General features: G+C 41.9%; 1 protein-coding gene across 2 annotated transcripts in view; it reads left to right on the top strand.

The window, feature by feature from the left end:
- The window catches only part of myripb (myosin VIIA and Rab interacting protein b), a 135,781-nt gene that overhangs the window by 67,437 nt on the left and 45,392 nt on the right, over positions 1-22,952 (top strand). For both annotated transcript variants that reach the window (XM_073488484.1, XM_073488483.1), the window contains exon 3: positions 1,234-1,455. In XM_073488484.1, the coding sequence (XP_073344585.1) occupies positions 1,234-1,455 (222 nt within the window). The remainder of the gene's footprint in view (positions 1-1,233; positions 1,456-22,952) is intronic.

Here is a 22,952-nt window from a genome sequence, read left to right as displayed (position 1 = left end):
GCTTTGCTGGTTAAAACACAGATTAACAACTTATATTATCAGTCACTGAAATCCAAAACTTGATATATTAAAGAGGCACTATGTCATTTTGTTGAAGATAATCAAACACAGAATTTTGATATGTGCAATATTAATGAGGTAAAAATACAAACTTAGAATAATTTAACTTTCCCATAGGTGAATAAACAAGCTGTTTTCAGAGGAAAATAAGGTCCCAAGAACACTGTTTGAAGCTAGAAAGGTGGCAGGGTCCGCCACATATAAAGTAAAACAGTATGAAATTGTGTTGTCCTTTAAGATCAGTATGTTGATTCTGTTTATTCAGTCATGAAACAAAGAGTTTTATATTTAGTTTGTTTATTCATTTAAAAAAAAAAAACAGTCAAAGAAGATCTTTCTCTTCAGATTAAAAATGTTCTTCCCCAGAACTACATAGTGCACCTTTAAATGTGCTGCAATAAACAAAATATGGAGAAATTTTCGAAAAAGTTGTATGCAGCTGTTGGAATGCCAACGTCCAGCTGTGGCTGTGGATTTTATGTGATTTTTAAACCAGCTCTGGTCAAGTATTTCAGTCTATAATCCTAATAGCTCATTAGTCTGAACAATTCTCCCAGGCGTTAAGATTAGACAGACCTTGCTGCTCTTAACCGCTCCATCACTGTTGTACTTTCAAACTGTAATTTTTGGACTGGAGCCCGAGCAGCTCTCCAGTACTGTACGACAGCAGAGGCTCTTCATTGATGCTGACTTTCTCTCACACTGGACTTTCAACTTGGCGCCAATTTATGGCAATTTGTTGTCGTCGTCCTCGTCCACCTCGTGCCTTAATTAACAGAGATTGCAATGCTTCTCTCATTTGAGGATGGAGGGGACGTGCGTGCCGTGCTCTCCTCGGCTGTGTTTTGACTGATGTGGGCAAACAAGGCATGACAGGTCCTCCCAAATTGAAATGTCAGCCATCACGTTAATTCCGCGGAATCAGTGTAAGAGAAAGAGAAGGGGGAGGGATGGAGGGAAACAAGGAGTGGGGTAGTTTTTCCACCAAACCCGTGACCCCTTCTGCCCTCCAGCCTTCTTGTTCTAACACCCCCCTCACTTTTAATATTTAATTTACCACAGCATCTCCATTTATTCCGCATTGCCATCCTCCGCTGTTTTCTACCTCTCGATCAGACGCTCACCTCCCCCTCCCCCTCCTGCTCTCTCTCTCTCTCTCTCTCTCGGTTTCAGCGAGATGAAGCAGGAGCTGGCGGAGGAAGGCAGCAGATGCTCCATCCTCTCCAAGCAGCACCGCTTCAACGAGCACTGCTGCATCCGCTGCTGCGCGCCCTTCACCTTCCTGCTCAACCCCAAGCGCCTGTGCCTGGACTGCCAGTACAACGTCTGCAAGACCTGCTGCACCTACAACAAGAGGGACAAAGCCTGGCTGTGCTCCGCATGCCAGAAGGGCAGGTCAGTGTTTTCACACACGTTCACATACACACCGGCGGTGGCGGCGGACGGCGGAGACGGGGGGGAGATTAGAGTAACGACGGAGGAATGAATGGGGACGAGAGGAGCTGTGAGATTGGAGGACAGGGAAGTACAGGGGGGGGGGATTAGGATGGAGAAGAATGAATGGAGGGAAAAAGAGAGGAAGAGTTAAGGGGATTTTGGGCACTGAAGGAGACAGATGTGAGGGGGAAAAGTGAATGAATGAGAGGGAACGCAGGACTTTGACAGAGTCAGCGCTGCACGGATTGATGTTTTTTAGGATTTTGTTTGATTTATGTTGTGAGGATCCAACTCTCATATCAATTCCTACTGTTTTCAGCTTTTTATTTCCCCGTCTTTTCAGCACTTCTTGTGGTTGCACAGGAAAGGAGAGAATAGATGGGGCTATTAGGGTGAACGTTAATGAAATGGGGGGAAGAAGAGGGGAGGAAATTGAGGGAAATGTGAATGTATCCTCAGTAACGCGTGTGTTTGGGTGAAAAGATTAAACGTACAGCGTGGAAAAAGACATCAGCAGGACGGGGAAGGTGAAAAATCTTGCACGTGCCCCGTTGCTTCAAAGATTTCGACCATACGACTCGAATTTCTTGTGGGAAATCTTTGTTTTCCTGAGTCCCTGCTTACAAACTCAAACTCCAGGATCTTAGAGAAAAGAAGAGGGGAACCTGCATGTATGATTTAGGGAACAAGAGAAAACAACCCTGACAATCAGGACAGGCATTTGTATTCAAAATTTTCATGCGAGTTACAGAACTGTTTACGGATACATGTCTGGCAAAAGCCTTGGGAGTTGCTCTCGTGCCCCGACTCACCATTGGATGAATATTAAGCTCTATCTGTCTGGGCGGCGAAGGGTGGGGTGTTGGAAAATACTATAACGCTGAGTGTGTGAGTGTCTCTGTGATAGATTCACGGCAAAAGCAGCTGTGAGCTCGGGGGAATTAGATAAGCGAAGATGTGTGACGGGTATACGTTTCTTCTTTAGGGGCTATATGTGGCATTTCAATCAGATTTTCATGTTTTTTTTCCCCACATGTGATTCTAATTTTGATGCTGATGCCTTCCTTAAAAACACAATATGATACCCCACAGGTCTTTGGGTGTGCGTTAGTAAATTTGTAGTACGTGTGCAATAGCAGGTGTGTCAGTGATGCATTTTCCGCCTGTTTGTGTCCGTTAAGGTGGAGGTGGACAAGATTGCAGAGCTGTCCGAAAATGTGTTGCCTCTCCGCTTGGCCTTATTTCTTCCCCACAATCCCCCAGCTCTGTCTCTTTCATTGATTTTTGCTGCACGCCGTATTGAGTTAGACCCGCTTGCCCCGAGTCCTGGTGTATGAGACAGGAGGGAGGAGGAGTGAGCAGGAGAGACAGCGAAGAGGAAGAGGAGGAGGAGGGTTGATGGCAGTCAAAAGAGGTGGCAAGGTTTGCATCGATCATCTCTTCCTCCGTTCCTCTCTCCTCTCTGTGTGCGCCTCTGCCCAGGGCTCAGTAATGTTCTCATTAGGGGTTGAGACTGAGTCACAGATGGGCCCGATGTCAAAACATCGCCGTCTACCAGCTACATATAAATACAGCACTTTTCATTAACGCATTAAAAGGGCTTAAATCTGGTTTTAGCATGAATTACTCTCTCTGGGTGGAGTCATGTCATTTGGAACAGTGATTTACAGCTCGCACGAGTGTTGAGCTCGAGGCTGGAGGAGCCCTAAACATCATTTTGGAAATGGCTATTAAGTCTACTGTTGGAGTGGATGATTGCAAACAAAAAGGGTATTGATTTCATGCTAAATAGAGTGTAACTGTTGGAAATAAGGGATGCTTTCTGAAAGTAGAGGCGTTACAATGCTAATTAAGTAATTTGTCTTTTTTCCCCCTTGTTGTTTGTTTTTAAAAGTGCACAGAAACTCAGGAAGGTAATATTTATTGGAAAGGTGATAATACAAACTAAGAAACATTAATGTTTTCCATAACTGAATAAACAAGCTGTTCTCAGTGGAAAATAAGGTCCCAGAACACTGTTTGAAGCTAGAGAGGTGGCAGGGTCCACCACATATAAACAAAGTAAAACAGTATGAAACTATGTTGTCCTTTAAGGTCAGTTTGTTTATTTAGTATGTTTAGGCATAAAAAAAATCAATAAATTTCTCTTCTGATTAAAATTTCTTCCCAAAAACTACATAGTGCACCTTTAATTTTAAAGGTGCGCTACTTACTTTTGGAAAAACAATTCAGAAACTCAGAAAGGTAATATTTACGTTATTGATAACAAATATACAAATATTTGATGAATATTTCCTAAACTGGATAAACAAGCTGTCATCAGACGGAAATAAGGTCCCCAGAAGACTGCTCTGAAGCAAGAAAGGTGGCAGGGTCCACCAAATATAAACAAAGTTAAACAGTATGAAGATGGAAACTACATAGTGCACCTTGTTGTTCATGTTGTAAAATGTACTAATAAATCAGCTTATCAGTATCTTCTCCTCCAGAATGTTTTTTGGCTTTTTTTGGGTGGTGGAGGGAATTTTGCTGAATCTAAACGCGTAATCAATCCACAGAAGGGAACAGACCGCCAAATGGTCTCACTCACATGCGCCGGCTGTCCATCAACATTCACAGCGGCGCGGCCACGCTGCTCACGAGCGCAATCCATCTAGGGAAAAGCAGATTTGTAATCATCGCACACATGGACACACTCGGAGGCTAAAGTCACCCACTCGCACATGTTTGCACATAAGAACGTAATGAATGAATCTGGGGCGGACACATGGCTGCGAGCAAACATGACATGTGAGCACACGAGATGGACACAGTCATCGATTGGGTTTATTTCGGCTGTCAATTGATACGAGGAGATATGATGATGACAGATGGTGTATGAAAAAAGAAAAGTGAAAGTGAATCAGCAGCTTTGTCATCACACCTGCACGCTCATGCTCACACACCAAACGCAGCGAGTGGGACAGGCATGACCAGTTGCAGTCTGGTGGAATTAACAGCATCCTCAGCCCACGGCCCACAAGCAGCACGCACACACACACACACACACACAAAAACTCTCACACATACCTGCCACACACGAGTGGTTCCGATGAGAGGAGTCAAAACATTTTTAGTGGAACCTGAGAAGTCATTTTTTCTTGTTTTGGCTGTACACAGAAAGCAGGAGGGGGCGATGATAAAGGAGCAGGAGATGAAGGTCAAGAGAGAAAGGAAGATGGGGAGGGCAGGAGGAGAAGAGCGAATGACAGAGGAGGAAAGTGCTCGTCCCAATTATCCGAGAGGAGCAACGCCATTAAATTCTTCTTTTGTTTTGACTCTCACATCTCCTTCCTTTTCTCTTCCTTTTAATGCTTTGGTCTCGTTCTCCTTTATATTCTAACTCTGCCACGTCCTCCCTCTCTCTCTCTACCCGATGAAGTCTCCATTAACCACATTTACATTTGAGCTACTGCACCTCTCTGTGTTTAATCTGCAGAAATGGGCCGCTCTTTATGGTCGTGTGTGTGTGTGTGTGTGTGTGTGTGTGTGTGTGTGTGTGTGTGTGTGTGTGTGTGTGCGCGTGTGTGTGTGTGTGTTTCTGTGTGTGTGTGAGTGTGCACAAAAATAGCAATACACTAAAGTGACAACCCGTACTTACTTCGTGGCTTTCATAATCCCATCCTAAAGCATGACTGCAGGAGATTATGGCATCTGCTGCAGACCTATATACTATATACATGCACAAACAAACATGAAAGGCTTACACACACCCAAGTGCACACATGAGCACACACTGGGCATTTTAATTCAATTGAATTCATCTTTTTTTTTTAATGGAATTCCTATTGCGATGTTTAAATCAAGTTCACTTAATTACACATGCACGGAGGCACATCATTGTACTGTGGGTAAGTGTTTGCATTGCAAACAGTCTGTGTTTACACGAGCCACACACACACCTCTATATTCACTGCTGCAGTTATAGTCTGACATTAACAGTCTGAGTCTGAGCGAGCTCCAGCGCTGTCATGGTGCTGTAACCACGTAGCTGACAGACAGCTATGCACACACACACACACAGGGTTCACATTTAATTATTTTGTTCTTTGTAATGGGGCTGCCGTCTTTTAAAGGCCAAGCAGAAGCTGATTGGCTTCAGGGCCTCTGGACACGAGCTAACAAGCACGTACACACGCTCTCTGGTTGTTGTAGTAGAAGCTTAGTTACTGTAATAGTTCACTAGCGCCAGTAAGGAGGTTATGTTTTCACCCGTGTTTGTTTGTTGGTTTGTCACCAGGATTCCAAAAAAACTAATGAACAGATTTCCACGAAATTTGGATGGAGGAAGGGTCTCGGCCCAGAATAGACCCCATTAACTTGTGGTGCGGATCCAGATAAAGTGACGGCTCCAGGAACTTTTTTCTCACTTTCTGTAAAGCTGGTGTAAGCTTTGTTGCCGTTTTAGGTAACTTCCTGTCCATTTTGCAGTTAGCAGTCCCCTCCCTCCTCTCTACATCACCACATGAACGCGGAGCGGTGATCGCCAGACATCATCACTTATGATATACGACATATTTGTTAATTTCTCAGGGAATATCATGGATCTTAATGAAAAGAATCAGCTGTATCTAGTAGCTGATATCTACATATGTGTGAGTACAACTTGACATGCAACCTAGATCTGGTCAGCTTAAATCATGATTTAGCAGCTATGGGTGGTTTAAAATTTAGAATGATACAGGGCTATCCAGTTTGAAATGGACAAGGCATGATCAATCACAAGAGGCTCTGTGGAACTTCTGTGTTGTGCTGGAAGCCGGTAGTTTGTTTATATGAGCAGACTTTCTAAACTAACATTAGCTACCGTTGCTCTCTCTCAGGCACTGCGACGAAGCACCCCAGAATGAGCATAATGTCACATCCTTTGGACAGTTGCGGAAAATCTGACCCAAGTCCTTCAAAGAGAAATCCACAGTCCAGCAGCATCAAACAATGTACACAAATCGTCCACAGGCTTGTGTAGTCAATCAGGAGGCCTCATTTGTCATGCCACGTCGTGCTCACATAGGTCCAATAAAATGTGATTAATAAGTGAACGCCTTTAAATTGTTTCATAGAGCGCCTTCAAATTGTTTCAAAGAGCGCCTTTGAATCGTTTCATAGAGCGCCTTCAAATTCTTTCATAGAGCGCCTTTAAATTCTTTCATAGAGCGCCTTTGAATTGTTTCAAAGAGCGCCTTTGAATTGTTTCATAGAGCGCCTTCAAATTGTTTCATAGAGCGCCTTTGAATTGTTTCATAGAGCGCCTTCAAATTGTTTCATAGAGCGCCTTTAAATTGCTTCATAGAGCGCCATTAAATGTTTCATAGAGTGCCTTTAAATTGTTTCATAGAGCGCCTTTAAATTGTTTCATAAAGCCCTTTGAATTGTTTCATAGAGCGCCTTTAAATTGTTTCATAAAGCCCTTTAAATTGTTTCATAGAGCACCTTTAAATTGTTTCATAAAGCCCTTTAAATTGTTTCATAGAGCACCTTTAGATTGTTTCATAGAGGCCATTTAAAGGGGACTGCTGAGCCTTGGAGGAGGTTTGCTCAGAGACTGTGAATACAGGAAGTCTTACTTTAAGGAGAAGTTAATGGATGGTTTTTATCTTATCAGATGGACTCATATGTCACCAGACAAGCTGTTAATCAGGGAGTCAGTGATAATCCAGGTGCTGATAAGCTTCATTCTGATCATGTTAATCCTGCCCTTTAATATGATCAAAAAAGAAAAAAACAAAGCGTCATCTTTAATTTAACAAAGTGTGAATCTGCAGCTGTGGAATATTTATCTTTTGCAGAATTACTTTAAGGCGCTTTCCATCAATTTAATCACTGACATTTGATATATTGAAGCTATTTCTTCCCCTTTTTCACCCTCGTCTTCATTTAACTGATTAATTTTGTGGGTGTTTTATTGCTTAAATGAATCTACGTGTGGCTGCGTGCTGCACTTTTGTTGTTGTCCGCAAAGTTTAATAATGAAATCCTTTGAGCTTTTATGGAAAAAGTCTCATAACTCTTAAATGGATTTTCTTAAACAGACTGACAAGGCCAGAATGCTTTTTGGCATACTTTAACAGGTTGAGTTATGTGTTGTTTTTGTGGAGTTTCTACCACATTTGCATGTTAATGCACAGTATCGAGAGGCAGGGAATGAACCAAGTGGCTTTTTTGTTGGAATGCAGTGCTTCTGTGATCCTTCACCCATCTTATCTCATGCAAATTTCATGTACATTAATATTTATCTTGACATCTCAAAATGATCCCACAACAATAGGACTCGATGTGTGTTTGCAAGTGCCGTAAACTCTGTGAACTCTCTCTTGCTGCTACCAGACAAGCACCTGCGGCTAGTAGAGGATGAGAGTCACAGTCTGATCTTTTTCTGTCCTCCTTGCGGGGGTATTTTTATCAGTGCGGGTGAGCAAGACAAGTCTCAGACAGGGAGGGTCTGCCCTATAGCACCGGGCTGCAGACGAATTGTGTATGCAACACAGACGCCTCAGCCTTAATAAGGCTTTTACATGTCTGTCGCTGTTTGTGTCTTCCTGCTTGGTTTCTCAGCAGCTGGATGAACAATGGATTGCAGGACTTACTGTTGTGTGTTTTGCCAATAAAGAGCAAAAACAGCAATCTGTAAGCCTCAGTAGATGAAGAATGGAAGTCTCTCATCTCATTCGTCACCCTGTTGCATTATTGATATGCAGCGAGGAACTTTTAAATCATAAGGCGACGAAAGTTGATGTGTGTAGCCATATTTCACGCCGAAGGCTCAGCTACATACATGTAAACGTGCTCGGGATTCATAAAGAGCTATTTCACTCCAATCAGCACGCAAAATAGACTGAATCCAGTATGAACATTCCCAACATAGCCAGGAAGTGTTTCATCTATTGAAAGCCTTTGGCTGCAGCTGAAACAACTTGCAAACCCCTCATCTCTGTGAGCTGCAGGCACAGGAAGGAGAGCCACTAATCAGCCTCTCTCCTGCCATCTTCCCCTCTTCTCTCCCTCCGTCGCGGCCTTGTCTCATGTCCAACCCAGCTGACACAGCGGCCACCGGTCGATCGTAACTCTCGATGGTGATTTGCACTTCATACACAGGAGGCACATACACACACACACACACACAGAATCACACTGGTGAGGGTTCAAACATCTCCTGGTGGTCCAGACTCAGATCTATTTAAGCACTTCGGTCTCATTAATTGAAACGTAGCCTAAATCAGAAATCGTGCTTGAATTTTGCTAATGCAGTTTGTGCAAGAGTTTCCTTTTTTAAAACTAATTACTGCTGAGTTTTTCAGCCTTGAAGCAATCTCAGTGTGTGTGTGTGTGTGTGTGTGTGTGTGTGTGTGTGTGTGTGCAGCAGCTGCCTTTCTGTGTGTGTGTCTGTATTTTCTGTGCAAACTGAAAGAATAGGAATGCATTTTTCTCTGTACAGGGTTGAGTTTCTATAGGTGATAAATCACCTCCAAACAGGTGAACATGTGAGCACACACACACACACACACACACACACAGACACACACAGACACACGGAGAGAGAACCTTGAACATTCTCTCTTGTTGGTGTGTTTCTGTCAGTCGTGTGAATACTGTTGTGTGTTATTTTGAATATATTGCTCTGAGTCATTAATGTCTCTGACTTCGCTGGTTCGGCCTCCAGCTCCCAAGCCTCCTCCATGTAGGTGGGTGAGACTGACTCAGTCACACCTCTGATCCGAGCACTTCTCCAGGTCCAGCTGTGAGCCCAGTTTGAGTTGTTGTGTACCTGCAAGGAAACGGGGCTGCCATGCCCGAGCACTCCGTGTGAATGGGGTCATTTGTGGCTCACGGTGCAGGTGATTGGAAATCTCATGATTCCTAAATCGGTTTACACAGCAAGTTGGCCAGTGGATCAGAACAGGAGCTAAAGCCCTCGTTGTTTTTATTGTGGGTTAGTGGGATTGGAGGCAGAAGCTGTTTGCCATGGAGTGGAGCAAGATGCAGGCAACACCTAAAAGCAGATGTGGCAGAGAGTTGAGAAATGTACAGGAGCAAACTAGAACTAACTAGGAACTCTACTTCATTTAATTTAATTATCCTTAAGTCGAACTGTAATTAAAATTCATTTTCACTATGTTTATATAAATCCTTGGTGTTTGTTTTGACTTGTGTACTGATTTGCTCGCAGTTGTAATTAGCAACAAAACAATAAAGTTAATTGGGTGATACTAAAAATAGTTCATTACAATATGTTAACTGGCAGTTAACCAGCTGTCTGGGCTGATGTTGTTAGTCATTGCTCTATGGCTTTGACTTTGCTTCCTGTTGGAGCTGCAACGATTAATTAAAGTTAATTGCAAACTATTTTGATGATCAAATAATTAGTTTGATGATATTTTTAAGAAAAAAATTATTTATTTCCTGGTTTCTTCAATGACAGTAGACTGAATATCTTTGGGTTGAAAAAGACCTTTAAGGACGTCATCTTGGGCGTTGAGAAACACGGATCCACCTTTTTCACCATTTCCGACATTTTATAGACCGAACAACTTATCCATTAATTGGGAAATTAATCGTCAGATCGTTAATTGACAGTGAAATAAACATTAGGGGCAGCCCTACATCATGTCGTGACTTGAATCAGTAACATATTATCCTATCCTATATCCTATACTGTGGGATGAACACAGCACCAAGCTGAACTGGAGCAAGGTAGGTTAACTAGCTTCTTGGCTACTTTCCAAGTGCCTCCCGTATCTGAGTGAAATACAAACCAAATGGGTTCTTTGAAGTGTTGAATGTTGTAAAAGGAAGTACGTCAAACATTTGTGAGATTATACAGAACTATGACGCACTCAGTTAGCACACATGACTAAAGCTAGACTATCACATGGATGTATAATGAGTACTGGAGACAGCGTTCGAGGCGGAGCGCATGAAGCCAGAAAACTTTGACTTCCTGATTAAAAATGACCTGGATCTGCAGCTTACCTTCTGCAATGTGTGGGCCAAAGAACATGTGCACTAAAGACTTTAGCCGTCGGCTAACTTCAGTGATGATAAAATGATTTTATCACACAGATCTTCTAGACTTTCCAAATGTCATCGGACCTATGGATTAAATTCTGTCACGCTACAAAAAAATATCCTCGGGCTTGAATGTGAATCTGTGAGTTAGTGCACTACTGAAGCTAACAGCACGGCAGCCCTCACATGTCAGTCAGCTGCTGCAGGGGGACTCGCCCAACTAAAGGCCTGAATCTTTGACCAAGTTTCCTCAAATATCTTCAAATAGAATAGAAAGCAGGTGCTGCAGAATCATTATAGTTCAAATTTCCTTAAAAAGTGAGAAGAATTCAAAATGCGGTAAACCAAATATATTGTCCTCTAAGGGATTTATGTTTGATCCAGCGCTGATGTGTTGCTCCTGGTAAAGAACTTAAGTCAGTTATGTTTCAATCAGGCATCTAAGGTTATGATTTTTAATCTACAAACATTTACAAAGAGGCCCTGCATCACTGAAACCACTGCACACGTGATTTACTCAAATACATATTTTAATGTCAGTATTGAATCTCTACTCCCCCTGATCCTCCCCTCCCCACTCTATTGGCTTTGGACTACAGAGGCTGGTTGCTGCAGATGTGATCTATCAAAAACATCTCCAGCGTGGGAGGCGCCCCACAGCGCTGCCAGTCGTGTCTCATATCCTGGTGGGCTGGCAGGAGAGGATGTGAGCTGCGTGACTGGCAGATAAAGCTCTGCTTTCTGATTAAGAATTAAGTTTGATGTCTTTCAGTAAACTTTAAGATCACCATTGCTTCCTTCTCCATTTTCTCTATAAGCCTATAAATTTGGCCCGGAATGATAGAAACCTCTTTAAGATGCTGGATGAATAGTAATCTTTCTCCCCCTCCTTTAACTTCACCCCTCACTTATTTTCTGACTCTTTTGCGCCTTCATCCCTCCCTCAGGCAGATCACACTGTCTGATCTCCTGCCACAGTGAACCCTCTGTAGCATAAAAGAAATGAGATATTGGCACCGCAGGATTTTCATACTCATTGCACATTCCTCGCCTGTCAAACCAAGAGCCCCCGAAAAAGAAAGGAAAAATATTAGGAAAAGAGTAGAAGTATTTTTTCCACTTTTTTTTGGTATTTCTGTTTATACAGTTATAATAATGATGATGATCCAACAAGTAAACAAGGCATTACAATGTCAAGTGTTGAGTATTTATTGGACAGAATGACTGCTTAGAGGAATCCACAGTGAGGTTTATGAAGGAAAGGCATTGATCCCTTTGCCACTGCTTGCATATATTTACACTGTTTAACACTGATGGCTGATTGGATTATGATTGGATGCCTTAAAGTATGAGTTAATTGAACTGAATGTGGTTAGTTCATTTAAAGTTGTCTCATGATTTATTCATTTTTTCTAACTGATTGAAGCTCGCTGAACTTGTGAATTCAAGTTCATTGAACTTTTAATCAATAGCAGTTTATTCACACTGTTACAGTCATGTGCTTTACAATTTCATGTTGAAGTCAAATTGGATAGAAAATGAATGAAATGTATACTAATGTTAATCATGGTTTTTAATTATTATCAGAAGAAACAACCATGATTTAGCTCTATATATCAACGCATCCTCATGTAACGAGGACCAAACCAACATGACCATTGCAGCGTACCAGCGACATGCCTATCGGACCTTTGCTATACAGTTGCAGTTTGGTTAGGTTCAGGCTCTCACTACTTGGTTAGGTTTCGGAAAAACATCATGTTTTGGGTTCAAATTACTACGTCACGTCTATAGCTTCGGTTACAAACGTATCTACTTCACATGTCCGTGATGTAACTTAACTACGTTAGTAAGTTAAAAGAACTCACCGTCGACTCCTGGTTTTCACCCAGGACACTGACAGCGGTCTCCTGAATCAAAGTCCTGTGCTTGTTTAATCCAACTGTCCATCCCTGACTGAGAGTTCGCCGCCTACCAACAAACATACAGTTTATGGTTGTTTTTTTGCTTAATATAACTCAAGACATGCAGTGTTTCCATCATTTCTGTGCTCTTCAAACAAAAAATGGTGTACATGCTGAGAAGTTATACTCACAGCTAGAGTAATATACTGATCATGCTTCTTTAGTTGCTTAATTCTCTGGGTTAGGTGAACACTCAGCTGTACTTTCAGTCATCATCACCATCATTGAAATCATAAAGAATTCCTTAAGAGGCGGTCTGAAGGCTCAGAGAGCAGGACCCTCCCGGTCTGGTACCTACACTGGCTCCCGGTGACAGCTAACACTACCAAACAGACCGAGTGATGAAACACACTTACAATACAATGGGGTGTGTTCATGTTAAATTCAGAGTTTGTCAGATGAGGCTAATCTAAATGTGTCTCGTGACAAGCATTATTTCTCAAAACAGTACTACATCTGCTCATAGGACTGAAGCCATGGATCAAAAGTGTATTTGGAGCATATTTTATTGGACATTGCTCATAACTCACGAGAGTGACGATGGGGATGCGGCCTTAGGCAGTCGTGGTGCTCAGATTCATTCATGTTGACAAGGTCAGTATTTCTGGAGGCTGGAGTGTGTAACCACAATAATCGTAGATCTTTAAGATGCAAATTAGAATCAATTTTTGGCTGCATGTCTTTAGGAATGTAGGTGGATGTTAAGAAGGTCAGAGGCAAATTCATAAAAGACTGAAAACATGGAAATAACCACACAAATCCAAAAGGCTTCCAGGCTTCAAGTTGTACACTTGTGTGCAAATCAGCAGCCTGTGAGGAGTAACTGGCAGCTGTGGGTGTGGTTTAGGTGCGATGACGGCAAGAGAAGTGGAGCATTTCTTCACTGAAAGAAGATTGATTTCAGCAACTTGCTGCGCTGGTAGTGCTCTTCTTTTTTGTACTACTGATTGTTTGAAGTTAACCCTTGATACATGGTGGAGACAGATGGTTCGTCCAATCCTCTGCCAAGATTTTTTTTAAAAAATGCCTGCCCTTTTCCAAACAGTTCCTAAGGAGGACTTCTGGGAACATCTCCCTGTAACAAACCATCTGGTGCGTCAGTTAAAAATGTGCATCATTTCGTTCATATTTGAAGGCAGAATAATAAAAATGAAGGTATTATTTGACCACAGGTGTTTCAAAACTTGCTTAACAATATTTTTTTAATATTGTTTACAGTTTAATCAGTCAAGTAATTAATAACTAACCACTAAATTTTGATTGTTCCTGGCACACTCAAACACTCGAGGCTGGCTTCTATTCAGCAGATGTCTTTGAAGCGTATGCACGTGCATGCTGAGAAATATTATACACACATTTCACTCACGTCGTCTTTGTGGGCTTAATGTTCTGGGAAATAGAGGCAGTGTAAATGAATAACAATTAGCTGAAATATGCTAATGTCAGTATCCCACTTCCCCTGTACTGCCGGAGTTCTGGAGGGACTTCAGATGATGTGTATGTACACACCCTTATTGCTCTCTCTCTCTCTCTCTTTGCTGCATATCAGTGGTTGTGCATCGCTCCAGGCCTCTGTCTCATCGCACCTCCTCTCCCATTTTTCAGCACTTTAAATGAGGCTTAGCCGGTGCTTCGCTGCAGAGCTGACTGCACTCCGCTCACCTTGTTTAGCCGTGATTTCCCACCTGAGCGAGGAGTGCTGTTTGATCTCATTTGTTTAAAATCAGCTGATGTTATTAAGTCTGTACCTCCTGGGCTTCTGGGACTCGCAGGTTGGTGCTGGCCGGCTCCCTGTATGCTCATCTGTTCGCCCCTGTGGTCAGGTATGAGAGAATATACATATTTTTTGTGCCTTAGACCTGCTATGTTTTACAAAAAAGTTGTGCTTTCTGGCTTTTGTTGGAGCAATTTAGCTTACAAGGGGATTTGTTTTCAGTTAATATGCCGACGGAAAGTATTTGTTTTAATTGGAGACTTTGTCATGGCGTGTAATGTCATGTTATGTAAAGTCAGAGCAACGCAGGAGGGGACATACTTCACACATTATTGCTAATTCTTGAATTCAAAACAAGCATAAGCACTGTATTAGTGTTACCATAACAAATAAACGCAACACCTCCGCCATCTTTCCTGTCAACCTGTTTTTGCTGCAGGTGATGATAACATGCAGAAAGTTACGGATTTATGTTTTAAGTTCAGCCAAAAATGAAAATTCCGACTGAAAATCACATTTTCTGTCATTGCATCTCGTTTCGCCTGTTTTTTTTAATTTGTTTGTTAAAGTCCCCCATCTTCTTCAGTTTGTTTAGGGGAATGCTGCAATGCTGTGTTTTGCAAATTGCTAAACTTTCCATTGGCGTAGGGGTGAGCAGAAAATGACTGAATTTTCGAGTTTGGGTAAACTTATCCTTTAAAGTACTTCAGAGAGATTGCATGCACCAACAAGAGAATATCTTACTTTATAACAAATATGGACAGTTCAGTGTTATAAAGCTGTTGGCAGCTGTAATACCACAGGAAATCTTTGCAGCAGGTAGTGGCCTGGAGCATCCAAAAGAACTGGAACACAATAGGAATCTCTCCCTCCCTCCCTCTCTCTCCCTGTGTCTCTGTCTTTTGGGCTATTTGTTCAGAGCAGCAGCAGAGGATCTGGGGTGATGCTGTCTGATTCAAACGGGATCAAAGCAAACGTTCATATCAGGGCTGCCAATGGGAGACATATCAAAGCGGCAAGCATGCACACATGCACACATATCCAGTTGACACACACACACACACACACACATTCACACAAAGTGAGGCATTGTGCGCATGAGAGCTCAAAAGAAGCACAGAAACACAAACAGACACGTACACACACAAATACACCACTGGAAGTCTATCTGGTCCTGTGGTCAGCTTTTCAGAAGGAAATCAATCCTTCGTAGGTTTATTGTAGTTAACTTTAGTTAAAAGTTATTTCACGGTTAACAAACAATGAAATGCTTTATAAACTATTCATTAAGCTATAGACCATATTCAAGCGGCGGCCATTTTCCTCCGACGTCATGATCAAGGTGGAAAACACGAATGCCGGAGTCCTATAAACGTAGGGAATCTGACAAATCATTATAGTTTCACTACTTCCTGATTGACCAGCAACTGAAAAGATGATGGATAGTGACATTCGGAAGGAACATGGAGCCATATTTCAAGGTAAAGCAACACATTTCATCATCCATTGGACAGGGTTAGGGTAAACTGAATAAACAAACTGACCTTAAAGGACAACACAGTTTCATATTGTTTTACTTTGTTTATATGTGGCGGACCCTGCCACCTTTCTACCTTCAAACAGTGTTCTGGGGACCGTATTTTCCTCTGAGAGCAGCTTGTTTATTCAGTTATGGAAAACATAAATATTTCAAAGTTCTTGTCCAGAACTAGACAGTGCCCCTTTAATAAATGGTTTATAAAACATTCCATCATTTGTTAACCAAGAAATAGATATTAACTATTAACGTTTAATTAAATATATGTGTACCATTTATTAATGATGGTTATTATACCGGACACTAATGTGTATGACAAGATAAATAGCATATCTATTAGTTTATGTGCAGTGCTATTCATGTCAAGTGGTGTTTCTTGCTCTCACCTGTGAGCTGTGGAAGCTCTGCAGGTTCTATAGTGTCTGCCGAGTTGTACATTCATGAATTTTGAATGAAGTCTCTGTATAGATCCTGTCTCACTCTCACTCTTTAACTCTCACTGTCTGTCACTCTCTTGTTCTGCATCTCTTCAGCCAAGATCGTCTTTTACGCCACCAAACAGCCGCGGGACACACGTCTCCGCGCTATGTTTGTATTTACCTCAACACTATCTGAAGCGGGCACATTTTGGTGAAATTTGTTTCGGTAAACACTTTCCCCAGCCTGAGTTGAGTGAGTGTGTTTGACATCCTCTGAACCTGCCTCCAATATCTGATTGCCTGCCTACCTGCAGCGGACCCGCGCCGGCGTAATGGCTTCCACCTGGTGTCACTGCCTCGAATACCAGCAGGCGGATAAACATGCTGCATACGAGCACACTGCTACACACTCACACACAACCTCTCCCGGACATGCACTGGTGTAACACAACATGTAGGACAATCTAACAGCTCCAGAAAGCATATTCAAACATGAACAGACGCAGGCATCAGACTACAAAGACAGAGTGAAACAAACACCAAAACAGACTAAGTCACAAGGGGACAAACAAGAAAGGGAAGGAAGAAATGAGGCTGATTGTAGGCTAAACACGTATTTTGGTAAGCCCGTCATGCACACTAATCCTTTTCCTCACCACCTCCACATGCCACAACACACGCACAGCTTTTCGCCTTCATCTTGCCGTGGTTTTGCAGTGTAACGGGTTGGAGGAGTGCAGCTGGCCCGCAGTTTGATTTCTAAGTCAAGTGCAGTTTCTTTATTTCATCTCACCACTGTCTATATTTACATCCTCTACTGTATGCCGCTGTGGGCTGTACAGAGAATACACGTCTCCTCCTTCAAGATTCATTTAACAGCAGCCAGGATTTACATTCCTCCCGGTGGGTTGTCGCTTCAGTGTGCCTTTTCTAGCAATTGGCTTCCCGGCATTTAGATTTACATTTTATACATTTATGTGATGTTTTCTCTCAGCAGTCGCTGCCACGGCACAAACATAGCTGTGCTTGATAAATAAACATGAACCAAGCAGAAAACTTTCATTTTCCGGACAGTAGTTTATTCTATTTTGTCACTTATTTAAAGGTGCCCTGTGGAGTTTTCTTGTAAACAAACTAAAACTGTGTTTACATCCAGTGTTACTCACTAAATTGTATTGTATGTATCAATGAGGTCTAACAAACGAGGACATTTATTTCCTTGGAAAACATTTGTAAAGTGTAATAAATCCAGTTTTGTTTACATCCATGTTAACTAGTTTACTAGCTTTTTTGGAGTGTGGCAGCAAATCTTGGCAAACATGGACCCTGTCATAGAAAAACAGCTCCGTAGCGCTGTCAGAGGTCAAACACTCCACTTAATCTAAAATATTATAATATAAACACACATTTTAATTGTCATACACATGATATATTCCTTGTTCTAATGATTTAATATTGATATAATCACATTGATTTTGTTTCTTCCTCGATACAACACTTATTAACAATCAAAATTATAACGTGCTTCACATTACAACAATTAAAAGATAATAAAACATTAGCACAAATAAGAAAAAGAACAGTGAAGCCGAACTTGATTTCAGGCCTGTTACACAGCTCAGTGTCGTCAGGTGGGTCTTTGGTTCCTTTCAAACATTCGCCTCATTTGGAAAATGGGATTTCACACTGAGATCCAGATCAAGCGCCTAACATTTCAATGCCAACTGCATTTTGTTTGATACGAATGTGTAGCAGAACACCTCACATGCAGCACCCCAATTTAACCACGTGCATGTTTGTGCTGCGTCTTTGCAGGTTCTTAACAAATCAAGTTGTTATTATCATGATTATTATTATTATTGATATTCTGTCCTTGTACACAGGTGAACATTTTCTGAATCTATCTGAATTTAGTCAAGTTTAGTCCTTTAAACAGATACAGTGATTATTATAGGTGATTTTAATAATCATGTGAACATTGATAATGATGATTTATCTCACTGACAGATTCGATTGGCTTCTGGCAGTGTGTACATAAACCTACTCACTGTTTTAACCACACCCTCAACCTTGTTCTGGCATGTGGCATTGAAATTAAGCATTTAATACTCTGTACTTATTACTGGACTACACGCCACAAGGCAAAAAAATTCCTACACTATATGTCTATCTGTCCATACATTGGCCTCCCCACTCCCTTTTTGTATTGGCATTGCCCTCAGATGGAGAGGATCACCTTGATGTCTGCACTGATCTCACTCAGAGGTCACTGATAATGATCAAAACAATTTCTACTGAGAGGCAGAGAGAGAAGGTGTCTCCCGCCCTCCACCCTCCACTGCTTCGTGGCTTCAATTACTCAGTGTGACGGCATCGCTATGAATAATGCAGCAGTCCCCTGCCCTGGCCTGGAGTACGCTGTACGCCTCGCCGTGCGCGCTCACATGAAAGAGAGAGGCCAAAGGTTCTTATGAATGATCAAAGCCCGGCTGGAAGAAGGGCAGCAGCAATGCAGATGCAGTTATACACCGCTCATCTAAATGAGCTTGATCACTGAACTCATTCACTCCCCTCAACACGTAACCCCATGTGATTGTTGTACTCAGCTGTCATTATCCAGCATTTCTATGTTTAATAATGTTTACAGCTGAGCTTTTCTCTGCCCCAGGATGTTTTTGCTTCAGGCGCCTCTGATGCTGATGAGAGATGTTTTATCCTAATGAGGCTTACATGGGTAATTAAAAGGCTAGATAAAATGTGCTTCAGATTAAAAAATTATAATCCAACTGCGCGCTGAAGGCCAAAAACGCGCCCACTGCACACTGTGGTACGTTCTTTCCAGGGTGGTGTTGTGAACACTAAGTCACGCAGGGTAGAGTTGACTGTCACAGGGGCCATCAGTTGATGAATGACGCTGTATTTCGTTTATATGGCATCCATCGCCGCATGCAATCTGTTATCCTCGCCTCCATTCTCCAGTATACAGTCCTCTCATATGATCTCTAGAGTGATTACACCTGGTATCCATCTGTGTATGACCACAAACATAAACACCCACCTTGTGGTTATTTTGTTTTTTCAGATTTTAACACTGGTATTAAAGGTTAAATATATGGGATTTCAAACACTGATATAGCAGCAAACAGCTATTTACTCTGTAAAGATAGATAAGTCCCCCTGTTTGTGTTGCAATATGATATGAGCTTCTCTGTCCAGGCAGCAGGGATGGTTGTGCGTGCATTTAGGGGGTAAATCACCAGTTTCATCACAATATGTTATCATAGCGATCCTTTCAGCAATGATATGATGTTTGCTGATATCACAAAGTCTGCCATGATACCCCTTTATTTTCCGCCATTAAAGAAAAACACATAACATAAATAAATCTAAATAATTATAGCTGGTGAAGTAAAGTTTACTTTAAATTGACTCACAGCTCGACAAATTACATGTATTATTAAAACCTTTTCTTACTTACCATTGCTTTAATAGACTGTCTGCACCAAGGATGATAACTATAACTAGCACTATAGATGTAACATTTTAAAATCTTTCCAATTCAAGTGGAGTCCACACCACAACTATAACGAGTACGACAGTGGGGAACGATATAGCCAGGATCATTTTCAGAGCAGTTTGATGAACAATAGAAACACAGGTAGCCAATTAAAATTGATCTGAATTTGCAGGGCTGACAGTTAGACTGATTTGGGGGGACATTTTCCCAATTTAATATTGGGTTCTAACTGTAAAAACTACTTTTATATAAGCTAATTGGTGGCACTTAGAAGACACTTTTAGATGTTCTACTCTAATAACTCAGTCTTGGATATTCATACAACTTATTAAACCTTTTTCTATAACGCCCAGTATATTAGGCTGCAAATTACACATCATTTTACCTGAGATTAGGTCTCTGAAATGTGTTCTTTGTTCTCTTTTATAACAATCACCAGGATAATTGATGTTGACTCAGACAAAAGTATGAATAAAATTTGTCTTCAAAAGACGACAACTCTGAGAACAGAGTGCTTTATTCCCCTAACTCCTCTCATCTTTGAAGAATTTAGTAAAAACCATTCCTTCTATGGTTTTCTCCTTTTGTTTCTCTATGAAACATACAGCAGTAACAGGTCATTATTATCCATTTTCCGAAGCTGACGACACAGCTGGAGCACGCAGCAACTGCTTGGCGCCACCGTTTACAGAACGTTATCGTTGATCAGTGTGTGGATGCTCACATCGTTATTTTTATATTCGTAGTTATAGTACTTGGTGCCGACAGCCCTTAAGTCACTGCATCTCATGACAGGACAGCAAGGTTGAATTTCAGTGTGGCTGCACACTTTTGTATCTTAAAGATGTTGATATGGATCGTTGTTTTCACTTTGCATCATTGACATTGGCTCATTAATCATTAAATCAATATATCGACCCATATTGATGGATTGTTACACCTCCAGTGCACGTTAGTCCTTGTAAGTGCATGTAAGCAGTGCATGTGAGTCCCCATACCTGTCCACCCCATTCCCCTTTTTCAACATGGTTAAGAAACATACTGCAAACACTGCACTAAAATATATTTCTGAAAACATTTTAAGCTTGAAAACCGAATCTTAATTCATGTTTGATCAGCACAACCTAACTCTACAGTTTGATGTGAGTGTCTTGAGCAGTGTGTGTTCAGATACCGCTTTCTTTCTTTCTTTTTTTAAGCTTTATTGTGTGAAATTGCTTTTGTTTTGGTCTGAGATGCTGTTTCTCTAGTGTGATATCAAGTGGCAATGAATATTATATATTATATAACCTTTAACGTTCATAGAGCCCATTCAGTAGAAGTATTAGAAACGTAACATTATTTGCAGAAAAAATTTAATTTCACATTTTGTCACATTTTGTCACACTCTCCTGCAGTCAGAAACTCTGACTTTCTTATGTTATTGTGACCGCTCTCTCCAGCTAATATGAGATAGATATCAGGTACTGATGGGAAAATAAAGACTGAGAGAAAGGCCAAGAGCAAAATACAAAGGCCAACACAGGCTATTAATGTCATTTCAGAGCAAAGTAAAAGGCAGAGGGAGTTTTCTCCTCCTCTGCTGCTGAGCCATTCCCCTCTCAATCCCTCCATCTGTCTCTGTCAACACAAAATCTGAGATGGCACGGAGAAAAACACCACGCTGTAAATGGGAAAGGACGGATGAGTAAGAGAGAGGGGATGAATGTGTGTGTGTGCGCATGCATCTGGTGTGTGTGTGTGTGTCCTTGTGTGTTTTGTTTGTGATCTGTGTGCCGAGCATCAATGATTCATCGTCATCCGTCTCCCACGCCCTGTCTGCCAGACTGAGTAGGGAGAGTGTTGTTTGCTCTGTACCAGCGTGTGTCTTACTGGACCTCAAGGTGCGGTCACATTCGCATTTAGTCCATCGAAACTGCCCCGCACTCTGCGCTGCGAGAACCCTAACCCTCGGCCTGATGGGGGTGATATAAAAAAATACTGAGCCGAGAGATGAAAAAGTGAAAGCATTCTGTGAGAGTGGCGGAGAAATTTGCAGTCTAGTCTAGTGCAGTTTACAAAACGGATTGATGGCACGCCACAAGAATAATTACCCCTCAGTTTTCAAAACCAGTAAGCGTCAACACAGTCCGAGGATGCAAGTCTGTAAGTTGAATGATAGTGAGCTTTGACCTGCCAGTCAGCTGGATTGGCCACTGACACAGGAAATGCATTCTTGCATTTCTCAGCTGCACGAGCTTGCAAGTGCAAGTGTGGCTATGCTTTGACACGTCATGCCAGGGGATGAATCAATAATGCTGGGTTCAAAGTACACAATAGTTTTGTTTGTTAAGATGGTCACTGTGACAGCTTTTGGACTAAGGCAGTTCAGGTGCTGGTTCAGAGCCAGTGCCTACTCTGGAACCAGTTCTTTGCGTTTCCCCAGCCAAAGAAATGGCTCTCAGCCAGGAAAACTAGTGCTTATCGACCAAGGACCAACTAAAACCGTTTATGACCGCTATTTTTAAAAAGCAGACCTAGTGTAGCATGTTCTGTCCTATCCACGGGAGAACAAACAATAGATTTTCGCTATGGGTGCCAAATTGAAGCAACAGTGGCCCAAGGACAGGTCATGTTTGAATGCCAATGTAGGCATGCGAAGCCAGGAGCAACACTTGTAAAGAGTCAGTGTAGTCCAACATAGTTGTTCCTGGGAATGCTGGGAAATTGGAGACATACACAGTGACTGAATGGTGGTGGCTCTCATGCCCATGGAAAAGCACACTGGTTCTTAAAAAGTTCACAGATTTAACCAGCGCTTGATCTGCTTTGACGGAAAGGAAGTATCTTACTCTGACTTGACAAGAGAGACCTGACAGACTACATGTTGGTCCCTTAGCTTACCATCTTTCATTTGCATTATGTCATCATTGACTCACATCCATGGCAGTTTCAACCAATTTAATGGGGCTGCAGAGTGACTTCTTATTGGCATGGAAGAGGAGGATATTGCGCTAATACACAAGATGACCAAGACGGGGGAGGTTATCCAAACATTTGACATTAAACTCAGATTTGTTCAAGCGCCCTGGTGGGAACATGAAGTTGTCGTGTTCTCCCAATTCACCATTACACTGCAGATGAATGAGCAGTTGCAGAATCAAAAAGATGCCCATCAGCAAAGTTGGAAAATGGAAACAAAACTGGAGGAACTGGCCTCAACTAACCTCAAGCAAGAGGTAGTTCACACCCTCCGGAGAGAAATTAGCCAGCTGCAGGGAAG

Source organism: Pagrus major, chromosome 19, assembly GCF_040436345.1.
Source record: "Pagrus major chromosome 19, Pma_NU_1.0".
NCBI lineage: Eukaryota > Metazoa > Chordata > Actinopteri > Spariformes > Sparidae > Pagrus > Pagrus major.
Note: the sequence above shows the minus strand (reverse complement) of the source record. Positions and strands in the feature narration are given on the sequence as shown.